General features: G+C 39.6%; 2 protein-coding genes and 1 long non-coding RNA gene across 4 annotated transcripts in view; 1 reads left to right on the top strand and 2 right to left on the bottom strand.

The window, feature by feature from the left end:
• Window positions 1–501: 501 nt before the first annotated feature.
• On the bottom strand, window positions 502–8,313 carry LOC116052780 (E3 ubiquitin-protein ligase TRIM39-like). Of its 2 annotated transcripts, none has more exons than XM_031303610.2 (2): window positions 8,283–8,313; window positions 502–2,334 (listed from the first exon to the last, which is right to left on the bottom strand). In XM_031303610.2, the coding sequence occupies exons 1-2, from the start codon at window positions 8,289–8,291 to the stop codon at window positions 922–924; spliced, it is 1,422 nt and encodes a 473-aa protein (XP_031159470.1). In that variant the 5' UTR covers window positions 8,292–8,313; the 3' UTR covers window positions 502–921. The 2 variants fall into 2 exon arrangements, with proteins under 2 accessions (XP_031159470.1, XP_031159471.1); XM_031303611.2 differs by lacking the exon at window positions 8,283–8,313 and adding an exon at window positions 3,336–3,762.
• Window positions 6,431–9,829, bottom strand: LOC116052784 (zinc-binding protein A33-like). Its single transcript, XM_031303613.2, has 2 exons — window positions 9,538–9,829; window positions 6,431–7,890 (listed from the first exon to the last, which is right to left on the bottom strand). The coding sequence occupies exon 2, from the start codon at window positions 7,870–7,872 to the stop codon at window positions 6,478–6,480; it is 1,395 nt and encodes a 464-aa protein (XP_031159473.1). The 5' UTR covers window positions 7,873–7,890; window positions 9,538–9,829; the 3' UTR covers window positions 6,431–6,477.
• LOC116052803 overlaps window positions 9,139–13,286 on the top strand; it is an 18,722-nt gene continuing 14,574 nt past the window's right edge. Inside the window, exons 1-2 of the long non-coding RNA XR_004105651.2 lie at window positions 9,139–9,213; window positions 10,374–10,388. This is a non-coding gene — a long non-coding RNA (uncharacterized LOC116052803). The remainder of the gene's footprint in view (window positions 9,214–10,373; window positions 10,389–13,286) is intronic.

Below are 13,286 nucleotides of genomic sequence, written 5' to 3'. Positions count from 1 at the left end.
ACTATAATAGTCTCAGAAAAGCGGTGCTTCTCAGGTGCAAGCATATCACTCCGCCCAAGTAACAGAAGTAGCAGTGCTTCGCCTTTCTGAGAATATAGTTCCCAGTATGTATACGGTTAGAAGATGTCTGTGTCTCATGTGACCTTGTTATTTGTACACCCTGTGACTATACAAATCACAACATGTAAATAGGAACATGTTCGCGTTATTTTCTCACTTATTCGGAGCAGTAGGCTAGATGGAACCAATTACCTTCAGGATCTGTGATAGGCTAAGCTACCGGTGGAGCTGTGGGAAAGAGCTACAACGCGCACGGAGATGAGAAGGGTATGTATGGACTTATCTAACTCTGGGGGTTACGATGAATAAGCTAAAGTCCCAATAAGTCGGCGTGTTCCTTTAACCCTTGTGTTGTCTTCCCATCAACCATGAACATGTTGTCCTACTTGTTGATGCTTTTATACATTTTTTCTTGCTTATTTCAATGTTTTTTTTAATTTGATTTATGGTCAGTAAACCTAATTTTGACATTATACCTCATTTTTGAGTTAGAAAAGGCAGAAATTATACATTATCTTAACTAATAGTTCAGATCAGAGGATGTTGAGTGGATAATCACAGACTGGTTAATGTCAACATTTAGTCTGGATACTGTTTTAAAACCATGTAAACAATGTTTTTCAAATGCTATAAAATTGAATAAAACATCCAAAATTCAATGGAAGTAATCAGTAATTTTACCTGCGAAGAATGTTGTATCCATACAATGTACATCCATGCATCCAAGTTATTTTTGGGCAATTTGGTTGAACAAAACCAATATTTCTGATATAAAGAACTGTAAAAACGGCTCAAATTTGAACCGAGGATATCACAAGGGTTAAGAAATTAACATCATGAATATAATCATCCTCTTTATCTCTAACTGCTCAGCTCTACTGTCACACACACCTTCACTGGTGATATCTTCAGTGGGATTTTATCCCCAGTGTTAATAAATGGAAACATCTTCTCAGTAAAGGTGTGTGTGAAGGTGTGTATGTGTGTGTTAGTATCAGCATCAGAGAACGACAGCTTTCCTCTGTTCCAGTCCAGAGTCACTCTGATCCTCTGGAGCTTCTTCTGCACTAAGAGAACAGTGGGTGGAGCTGATGAAGAACACGCTGAGTATTTACCTTGATAGAACCATATTCTCCATACTCCAGACTGTATGCTTCCCTTCCTCTGGACAGACTCTGCTAACACTCCCAGTACCCAGTATGTACTGTCTCCAACCTCGACATCCCAGCTGTGAGTCCCTGAGTTAAAGCCCTCAGAGCCCAGGACATAGGGGTATTTATCAAACCTCTCTGGATTATCAGGAAGCTGCCGTCTCTCTCCCCACCTCACACTGGTCAGATCTTCAGGCAGGATGAGATATGGTTGAGCAGTGTTTGGGTCCAGAATCACAGGAGTGTAGGAGACCATGTCCTTCATCTTGTTCCAGATGTTGAAGCTCAGGTTGCCCAGGTGTTTGGCCTCGTCTATCAGAGCTCCTGAGAGCAGCTGTAGATCATCCAGCAGGGGGCGCTGCTGGACTCTTTCCACTGCAGCCTTGTAGTTGATCAGGAATGAGATGTCTTCAGCTCTCAGCTGCTCCTCTGTGGCTCTGACTGTGTCTGAAAGAGCTGCTATCTCTCTGCTCAGAGCCTCCATCTTCTCCTTCATCCTCTGTCTCTTCTGCTCCTCTTCCTCCCTCAGTGCAGCCAACCTGGCCTCCTCTTCCTCTTCTAGAAACTGGTGAAGCTTCTTAAACTGATCCTTAATCTGCGTCTCTGTGTGTCGGGCCTGGAGCTTTATGTGTTTTGCTGTCTGATCAAACTTCACTTTAACTTGTTCAAAACCCTTTAACTTCTCCTTTAAGGGCTCCAGAGTTTCCTGAAGCTCCTTCTTGTGTTGTCGTGCAGCTTCATTGACGGGTCTGATTCTGTGGTTGGAGTGTGTTTCTGAATGCAGACAGATGAGACACACTGGCTGCTGATGGTCCAGACAGAAGAGTTTGAGTTTCTCAGAGTGCAGACTGCAAAGACCCTCTGAAGCTCTCTGATCTCTCTCCAGTAAGAAGGCCTCACACAGGTTCTTTAACACCAGGTTACAAGGTGGATTTGCATTTGAGGATGTTGTCTTACAGACTGGACACTCCTGTGTTGGTTTCTGTCTCCACCATCTCTGCAGACAGTCTTTACAGAAGCTGTGGCTACATGATAGAAAAACAGGATTTCTAAATACATCACGACAGACCGGACAGCAGAGATCCTCCTCTGATCTGGAAGCCATTTTTTGCTTCGAGTGAAGCTGAAAACACAACAGACAGAAAGTACAGTCAGTGATGGCTCCCCTCCCTTTTCCACAAACTTCACCAGAGATATATACACAGATATAAGCACATGAGATGCGTCTGTGCCGCCGACCTCTTGGGATGGACTTCTGACTCATTCTGACCATAAATGAAGACTCAAAGACAGACTTATGTGCTGCATTGGTAGATGCCAAATATATGCCAAACTAAGCTATATGGAATATCATTTCACATATGAAAGAGGTGTTTTACCTTAATTTATGCACAATTAAAATTTCTCGCTATATTTCCAAACAGATTTTAAGCGGTTTGCTTAAAAAAAAGCATTTGCTCAAAAAAAAACATTTTCCCTCGTACAGGGGCAAGTTAGCTAAAGAAGCCAAAAGGATGTCGTACCAGGCTGTAAACATGTTTATTTCTGCTGTGAAGTTAGGATTTTTTAACAACCGGGGTCTATTGGGATTGACTCTCCTAAAGTGGCCACTCAAGGAACTGTAGTTCACTAACACACATGACAAACACCCTTTACAGCATCTTACTGATATATTACATAAATAAAAGACTTTACCTGACACAAGCTAGCATTAGCTTGTGGTTCTCAAACCTTTTTTCAATAATGTTCCCCCTCTGAACAGTGTTTTTAAGCCATGTACCCCCAACCAGCACAAATAGCTTTTGGTAGAAAAAAGTCTATATAAAGAGGAACAATACAGCAATGTCAGCGATAGATTTACTAAACAACAGCATTGTACCTGGAAAACATTTAAATTCTGATAGAAAAAGGAGACAAAACTTTTTTTTTTCCAAAATCAGCACAAGAGTCTGTTATTTTCTATGAGTCTGTATGGTCGGATGACCGTCCCCAAGATGGCGGCGGCAGACGCATTTCACAAGCCAGACAGTATCTACATCTATCGCTCCAATGAACAACAGCGGCCAATGCGGTATTTACGTATACATATATCTATGCGACTTCACATTTTTTAGTCAAACTCACCTTCAGTGTTTGGAGTGTCAGCAGGTTGAATCACAAGTGTTCAGTTTTCCACTTTTCTGTCCTGTAGCTGAACTCACTCAGGGGAAGTTGTTCTGTCCGCCTGGCCGGCGACCATCGCGGATTCCTCCAGGTGAAAGTGTGTGAGCACCACATCCACGGTCGTCGCCAGAAACAGAAAGCTCTCCAAGTTGTTGGTGGCTGTTTGGCAGTAAAATAACAAAGAATAAAAAGTAAAGATTACGGCGTTTACGTCTGTTTACAGACTGTTCCACACGTATTTTACGTTCTTTTATTCTCTAGGCGCATCAACAACTTTAGTCCGTGTGGCAAACAGTAAAGTTACAGAAGATGCCTTCCCCTGGTTTCCCATCAGCCCGTATCTTGCGCTCTGATTGGCTGTAGTTTTGCAGCTGCATATTGGAACGGATAAGCCACGCCTCCTAATATACTGTAATGCACGGAGGTATGGAAATCTATAAAAAAAATCAAACGAAATTTCAAGCGGGTTTCTCTGCTACAAATGCCATGTATTAATGATACAAGATACTTGGTTAAAATTTCAAAATGCGGGGTTTCATACAAAATACCTTATCTTTAGTAGATTAGTTTATTTTGAACATGTTTTGAGAAATAACATATGAGTACAAGCAGAAAAAAACACACACAAACTAAATCCTGAGCAAACACATCTTTCACAATTCCAGTAACTGATTATAATTTAGGATTTCCATGTTCAAAAAGAATAGAAGGAAGTTTAAAAAAATAAAAATTCTGGTCCTATACCTGCTTTCTCTTGTCTTTTAAACAGTAATTTTTTGTTTTTACTTATTCATATGTATTTATATATTTATAAGATTTGCAGACATACCCACATTTTTTCTTTAAAGTTCTTAACAAGTTGTGTAACAGAATTAAACTGATGCAGCAAGCCTGCCCCCAGAGTTCAAGGCGATCTATTAATTTGCAACTTAACTGAACCTATTCTTCAATAAGTTTGACCCAACCTTCCCCCCCCCCCCATATGTAATTATTTACCATATGTAAAATATTACCAGCTCCATTGTTCCAGTCAAACAGATGTGAGCGACACATCAAAAAGGTAGTCATTAGCAGTCATTACCATACCATGGTACTGTTGGATAATAAACTGGAGGCTGTTGCCACCTTTTAGCATTATTGTATTTTGTCATTGCTGTATTTTTCACAGAAGCAGTCAGACTTTAAGCATTAAACTGAAAAACAGAATATCTGGAACAAGAAAAGGCAATGTTTTATTATGTTGTTGAGAAACAGGAATGAATTCAGCATTAATGTTATTTAAATCACCAACATTAGCAGAATTGAACTGATGGAAAATTAATGAAACACTTTCACAGACAGAATATCTTCTGTATTACATCAAATACAAAAAGAATTTAAACATTGATTTTAACGTAGCTTAAATCTCGACTACAGTTTAACATTTCTTGATCTCAACACTGTTTGGTTGCTTAAACATGTAGTTTTTGAATAACTTTTCTTTATCAAATCAGCTTCTACAGAGAGTTTGCTGGTCTACACGGCTCAACACACAAGTCAAAATAATTAAAACATGAACAATATTGATAAAAAAAAAAGCTGATTTTAAAACTAAACAATCACGTAAAATAGAAATTAACATGTCTTTGTAATCATGAAGAAATTCCCCTGAAGAAATAAACATCAATATAATGATCCTGTTTATCTCTAAATGTTGTCATCCACTATCATGCGCACATTTACTGGTAATATCTTCACTGGGACGTTATCCCCAGTGAAAATGACTGGAAACATCCTCTCAGTGAAAGGGTGGTAAAAGGTGTGTAAGTGTATGTTGGTATCAGCATCAGAGAACAATGAGACGTCTTCAGCTCTCAGCTCCACTTTTTTTCCCTTTAAAAAGGAACACGCCAACTTATTGGGACTTTAGCTTATTCCCCGTATCTCCCAGAGTTAGATAAGTCCATACATACCCTTCTCATCTCCATGCGCGTTGTAGTTCTTTTCGACGGCTCCACCGGTAGCTTAGCCTAGAACAGATCCTGGAGGTAACCAGCTCCATCTAGCCTACTGTTCCCAATAAGTGACAAAATAATGCCAACATGTTCCTATTTACATGTTGTGATTTGTATAGTCACAGTGTGTAGAAATAACAAGGTCACATGAGACACAGCCATCTTCTAACCGTATATAAACTGGGAACTATAATAGTCTCAGAAAAGCGGTGCTTCTCAGGTGCAAGCATATCACTGCGCCCAAGTAACAGAAGTAGCAGTGCTTCGCCTTTCTGAGAATATAGTTCCCAGTATGTATACGGTTAGAAGATGTCTGTGTCTCATGTGACCTTGTTATTTGTACACCCTGTGACTATACAAATCACAACATGTAAATAGGAACATGTTCGCGTTATTTTCTCACTTATTCGGAGCAGTAGGCTAGATGGAACCAATTACCTTCAGGATCTGTGATAGGCTAAGCTACCAGTGGAGCTGTGGGAAAGAGCTACAACGCGCACGGAGATGAGAAGGGTATGTATGGACTTATCTAACTCTGGGGGTTACGATGAATAAGCTAAAGTCCCAATAAGTCGGCGTGTTCCTTTAACCCTTGTGTTGTCTTCCCATCAACCATGAACTTGTTGTCCTACTTGTTGACGCTTTTATACATTTTTTCTTGCTTATTTCAATGTTTTTTTTAATTTTATTTATGGTCAATAAATCTAATTTATGACATTATACCTCATTTTTGAGTTAGAAAAAGCAGGAATTTTACATTATTTTAACTAATAGTTCAGATCAGGGGTTGTTTAGTGGATAATCACAGACTGGTTAATGTCAACATTTAGTCTGGATAGTTTTAAAACCATGTAAACAATGTTTTTCAAATGCTATAAAATTGAATAAAACATCCAAAATTCAATGGAAGTAATCAGTAATTTTACCTGCGAAGAATGTTGTATCCATACAATGTACATCCATGCATCCAAGTTATTTTTGGGCAATTTGGTTGAACAAAACCAATATTTCTGATATAAAGAACTTTAAAAACTGGTAAAATTTGAACCGAGGATATCATAAGGGTTAAGAAGTAAAAATAATCATGAATATAATCATCCTCTTTATCTCTAACTGCTCTGCTCCACTGTCACACACACCTTCACTGGTAATATCTTCAGTGGGATTTTATCCCCAGTGTTAATAAATGGAAACACCTTCTCAGTAAAGGTGTGTGTGAAGGTGTGTATGTGTGTGTTAGTATCAGCATCAGAGAACGACAGCTTTCCTCTGTTCCAGTCCAGAGTCACTCTGATCCTCTGGAGCTTCTTCTGCACTGCGAGAACAGTGGGTGGAGCTGGTGCTGACCGTGCTAAGTATTTACCTTGATACAACCATATTATCCATAATCCAGACAGTATGCTTCTCTTCCTCTGGACAGACTCTGCTAACACACCCATTGACCAGAATGTACTGTCTCCAACCTCGACATCCCAGCTGTGAGTCCCTGAGTTAAAGCCCTCAGAGCCCTGGACAGAGTGGTGTTTATCAATCCTCTCTGGATTACCAGGAAGCTGCTGTATCTTTCCCCATCTCACACTGGTCAGATCTTCAGACAGGATGAGTTTTGGTTGAGCAGTGTTTGAGTCCAGAATCACAGGAGTGTAGGAGACCATGTCCTTCATCTTGTTCCAGATGTTGAAGCTCAGGTTGCCCAGGTGTTTGGCCTCGTCTATCAGAGCTCCTGAGAGCAGCTGTGGATCATCCAGCAGGGGGTGCTGCTGGACTCTTTCCACTGCAGCCTTGTAGTTGATCAGGAATGAGACATCTTCAGCTCTCAGCTGCTCCTCTGTGGCTCTGACTGTGTCTGAAAGAGCTGCTATCTCTCTGCTCAGAGCCTCCATCTTCTCCTTCATCCTCTGACTCTTCTGCTCCTCTTCCTCCCTCAGTGCAGCCAACCTGGCCTCCTCTTCCTCTTCTAGAAACTGGTGAAGCTTCTTAAACTGCTCCTTAATCTGCTTCTCTGTGCGTCGGGCCTGGAGCGTTATGTGTTTTGCCGTTTGATCAAACTTCACTTTAACTTGTTCAAAAACCTTCAACTTCTCTTTTAAGGGCTCCAGAGTTTCCTGAAGCTCCTTCTTGTGTTGTCGTGCAGCTTCATCGATGGGTCTGATTCTGTGGTTGGAGTGTGTTTCTGAATGCAGACAGATGAGACACACTGGCTGCTGATGGTCCAGACAGAAGAGTTTGAGTTTCTCAGAGTGCAGACTGCAGAGAGCCTCTGAAGCTCTCTGATCTCTCTCCAGTAAGAAGGCCTCACACAGGTTCTTCAACACCAGGTTACAAGGTGGATTTGCATTTGAGGATGTTGTCTTACAGACTGGACACTCCTGTGTTGGTTTCTGTCTCCACCATCTCTGCAGACAGTCTTTACAGAAGCTGTGGCTACATGATAGAAAAACAGGATTTCTAAAGACATCACGACAGACCGGACAGCAGAGATCCTCCTCTGACCTGGAAACCATTTCTTTCTTCGAGTGAAGCTGAAAACACAGCAGACAGAAAGTACAGTCAGTGATGGCTCCCATCCCTTTTCCACAAACTTCACCAGAGATATATACCTAGATATAAGCGCATAAGATGCGTCTGTGCCGCCGACCTCTTGGGATGGACTTCTGACTCATTCTGACCATAAATAAAGACTCAAAGACAGACTTATGTGCTGCATTGGTAGATGCCAAATATATGCCAAACTAAGCTATATGGAATATCATTTCACATATGAAAGAGGTGTTTTATCTTAATTTATGCACAATTAAAATAATTTCTCACTATATTTCCAAACAGATTTTAGTTTTTAAAAAGGAACACAGCGACTTATTGGGACTTTAGTTTATTCACCGTATCCCCCAGAGTTAGATAAGTCGATACATACCCTTCTCATCTCCGTGCGTGCTGTAACGCTGTCTGACAGCTCCACCGGTAGCTTAGCCTAGCACAGAGCATGCAGGTGAATGGTTCCAGTAATCCTAATGCTCCGAATTGTGACAAAAGTGACAAAATAACGGCAACATGTTCCTATTTACATGTTGTGATTTGTAGAGTCACAGCGTGTACAAAAAACAACGTAACATGAGACACAGCCATCTTCTAACCGTAAACAAACCAGGAACTATATTCTCAGACAGGCTTGCTGCAAAGCAAATCATTCCGCCCAAGTACTATATTCTTCCGCCTGAGAATATAGTTCCCGGTTTGTTTACGGTTAGAAGATGGCTGTGTCTCATGTTACGTTGTTTTTTGTACACGCTGTGACTATACAAATCACAACATGTAAATAGGAACAAATTGGCGTTATTTTGTCACTTATTGGGAGCAGTAGGATTGCTGGAACCATTCACCTGCATGTTATGTGCTGGCCTGATGCCGCTGGAACCGTCAGACAGTCTTACAGCACGCACGGAGATGATAAGGGTATGTATCGACTTGTCTAACTCTGGGGGTTACGGTGAACAAGCTAAATTCCCAATAAGTCGGCGTGTTCCTTTAAGAAACCTAAGAACCTTAGCTAAAGAAGCCAAAAGGATGTTGTACCAGGCTGTAAGCATGTTTATTTCTGCTGGGAAGTTAGAATTTTTTAACAACCGGGGTCTATTGGGATCGAGACTCCTAAAGTGGCCACTCAAGTGTAGTTCACTAACACACATGACAAACACCCTTTACAGCATCTTACTGATATATTACATAAATAAAAGACTTTACCTGACACAAGCTAGCATTAGCTTGTGGTTCTCAAACCTTTTTTCAATAATGTTCCCCCTCTGAACAGTGTTTTTAAGCCATGTAGCCCCTAACCAGCACAAATAGTTTTTGGTAGAAAAAAAGTCTATATAAAGAGGAACAATACAGCAATGTCAGCAATAGATTTACTAAACAACAGCATTGTACCTGGAAAACATTTAAATTCTGATAGAAAAAGGAGAAAAAAACTTTTTTTTCCCAAAATCAGCACAAGAGTCTGTTATTTTCTATGAGTCTGTATGGTCGGATGACCGTCCTAAGATGGCGGCGGCAGACGCATTTCACAAGCCAGAGGCCGTACATCTATCGCTCCAATGAACAATAGCGGCCAATGCGGTATTTACGTATACATATATCTATGCGACTTCACATTTTTCAGTCAAACTCACCTTCAGTGTTTGGAGTGTCAGCAGGTTGAATCACAAGTGTTCAGTTTTCCACTTTTCTGTCCTGTAGCTGAACTCACTCAGGGGAAGTTGTTCTGTCCGCCTGGCCGGCGACCATCGCGGATTCCTCCAGGTGAAAGTGTGTGAGCACCACATCCACGGTCGTCCGCCAGAAACAGAAAGCTCTCCAAGTTGTTGGTGGCTGTTTGGCAGTAAAATAACAAAGAAAGAAAAATAAAGATTACGGCGTTTACGCCTGTATACAGACTGTTCCACACGTATTTTACGTTCTTTTATTCTCTAGGCGCATCAACAACTTTAGTCCGTGTGGCAAACAGTAAAGTTGCAGAAGATGCCTTCCCCTGGTTTCCCATCAGCCCGTATCTTGCGCTCTGATTGGCTGTAGTTTTACAGCTGCATATTGGGACGGATAAGCCACGCCTCCTAATGCACAGAGGTATGGAAATCTATAAAAAAATCAAACGAAATTTCAAGCGGGTTTCTCTGCTACAAATGCCATGTATTCATGATACAAGATACTTGGTTAAAATTTCAAAATGCGGGGTTTCATACCAAAATATCTCATCTTTAGTAGATTGTTTTATTTTGAACATGTTTTGAGAAATAACATATGAGTACAAGCAGAAAAAAAAACACACACAAACTAAATCCTGAGCAAACACATCTTTCACAATTCCCAAAAAATTCTGGTCCTATACCTGCTTTCTCTTGTCTTTTAAACAGTCATTTTTTGTCTTTACTTATTCATATGTATAAACAAGATTTGCATACATACCAACATATATAAATACAGACATACCCACATTTTTTCTTTAAAGTTCTTAACAAGTTGTGTAACGGAATTAAACTGATGCAGCAAGCCTGCACCAATGGTGTTCAAGGCGACCCATAATTTGCAACTTAACTGAACCTATTCCTCAATAAGTTTGACCCAACCCCATATGTAATTATTTACCATATGTAAAATATTACCAGCGCCATTGTTCCAGTCAAACAGATGTGAGCAACACATTAAAAAAGTAGTCATTAGCAGTCATTACCATACCATGGTACTGTTGGATAATAAACTGGAGGCTGTTGCCACCTTTTAGCATTATTGTATTTTGTCATTGCTGTATTTTTCACAGAAGCAGTCAGACTTTAAGCATTAAACTGAAAAACAGAATATCTGGAACAAGAAAAGGCAATGTTTTATTATGTTGTTGAGAAACAGGAATGAATTCAGCATTAATGTTATTTAAATCACCAACATTAGCAGAATTGAACTGATGGAAAATGAATGAAACACTTTTACAGACATCATATTCTGTATTACATCAAATACAAAAAGAATTTAAACATAGATTTTAACGTAGCTTAAATCTCGACTAGAGTTGAAAATTTTTTGATCTCAACACTGATTGGTTGCTTAAACATGCAGTTTTTGAATAACTTTTCTTTATCAAATCAGCTTCTACAAAGTGTTTGCTGGTCTACACGGCTCAACACGCACAAGTCAAAATAATTAAAACATGAACAATATTGATAAAACAAAAAGCTGATTTTAAAACTAAACAATCAGGTGAAATAGAAATTAACATGTCTTTGTAATCATGAAGAATTTCCCCTGAAGAAATAAACATCAATATAATGATCCTGTTTATCTCTAAATGTTGTCATCCACTATCACACGCACATTTACTGGTAATATCTTCACTGTAGGGCTGTTGGAACGAATTCCGAAAGTCGAATATAATTAGAATAATAAACAACACAGGACTTTCACCCCGGAGACTGGGGATCGTGTCCCACATGTGGCATTTTATTTCCCCATTGTTCTTTTCCTAAATACCGTCCCGTTGTTGTCGTGTGTCCCCCAGAGACCGCGGATCGTGTCCCGGCGTGTGACGTGACCTTTCCCAGTTATTCTTTTCCTAAACCCAACCTCCGTATAGATGCTTCCCATTAGTGCTGAGCACCACGAAATAAACAAGATAATCGTGTCTGTGTACACGAATCAATAGATTAAAAATAACGTGACCATTTCACAAACTGCCGTGAGACCGTGCTGTATAAACGGCTCTATTTTGCACCATTTGCAATTTAGTTATTTTTTTCTTGAATTGCATTAGACCATACTACTGAACAATAGTCAAGATTAGACTACCTACTACTTTTGTTGAACTTTCTGACAAATATGGTGCACCACTTCCAGTCTTAACAACCATCTTATTTATATGTTTTGTCCATGATAATTTTCTATCTAAAATAACTCCCAGAAGTTTGGTCTCATGGACCTGTTCAACAGATACATCATGTATACAAAGCTTCAACTCAGGTTGATTATGAAGAGTATAATGTGAACCGAACATCATGCTTTTCGTCTTTGAAACATTAAGAACTAGCTTATTTTTCTTTATACATTCAACCACTGATTGCAACTCTTGTGATAGGGTGGTGTTTAACTCATGAAATGTAGGTGAAGACATATAAATAGTTGAATCATCTGCATACATCGATATGCTGACCTTATTTAAAACAAGTGATAAATCATTTGTGAAAATAGTGTATAACAGCGGCCCAAGACAACTCCCCTGGGGAACTCCACAGCTCACCGCTCCAACATCGGAGTAGCTACCATTAAAAAAGAGTAATTGTTAAATAACTCTTCATCTATAACAGTGCTGACTGAGAGAAACCATAAAATTAAATTTTTTTCAATAGTAAATTATGATCAAGGATATCAAACGCTGCTGTAAAATCAAGTATAACAGCACCTACTAGTTTCTTTTGCTCAATATCTCTCATCCAGTCATCAGTCATATGAGTTAGAGCGGTAGCTGTTGAGTATCCCTTTCTATATGCATGTTGACAATCAGTGGTTAAATCATTCAAAGAAAAATATTCTATAATCTGCTCACATACTATCCTTCCCATAATTTTACTCAACACAGGCAATCAGTCCCTCCAGGATTTCACGGCCTTTTTTTGAGATTGTTGCGGCCCGAAATGCCTGATTTCGCAGAAGCTTTTGTAAAAAATTGCAATAAAAGTTGCGATGTCTTTTATATGTTTGTTGCAATGAAATTGCGGGAGACAGTGAAAGTTGCAAAAAAAGTTGCAATTTTTTTTTTGTATAGTTCTTTAAAAATAAAAAGGAAACTTGTTTTGAGGAGAATAAAACTATTCTGGGCTGAGTTCTCCTAGTAACCTTACCAAAAAGGCTCATGATGCTGCAAATGTTGGTATAATATGAAATGGCTGGTGGATTTAAGACAAAAAATAATAATTTATTGAATGAATCAAATATGAACATGTGTGTCAGTGGCTTGTTGACCTCTAAATTGTTAGTTAATTTCCTATCCTGGCCTGGGACACACATTCATACGGTTTGATAAAGTACTTAGGGACTTTAACTTCATTGCACACTTACAATAACGAGCGTAGCTGTCCTCAATTTAGGTCATCCTGTACGTCTCATCTCCGGTTTTGATGTTAAAATTTATACAGGTTGGCAGGACGGTCTGAAATGTTTTGCACGGTCTTTTGCTGTACGTTTTGTTGGTAAATATGAGATGTTCGAGTCACTCACGTCTCATCTTCATATCAGAAATAAGAAAATGAATTTGACCCATTCTCACTCCCGCTTGGTCAGTGGCTCTCAGATTGCATGTGGGACTGCTGGGATTGGTTGAAGTCGCGGGAAACTCCGGTTATTGGTCAGATTTGAGGAAAAGTTGCGGTGATTGGTC

Source organism: Sander lucioperca, chromosome 6 (assembly GCF_008315115.2).
Source record: "Sander lucioperca isolate FBNREF2018 chromosome 6, SLUC_FBN_1.2, whole genome shotgun sequence".
In the NCBI taxonomy this organism is placed as follows: domain Eukaryota; kingdom Metazoa; phylum Chordata; class Actinopteri; order Perciformes; family Percidae; genus Sander; species Sander lucioperca.
This window is presented reverse-complemented; position numbering and strand designations above follow the sequence as displayed.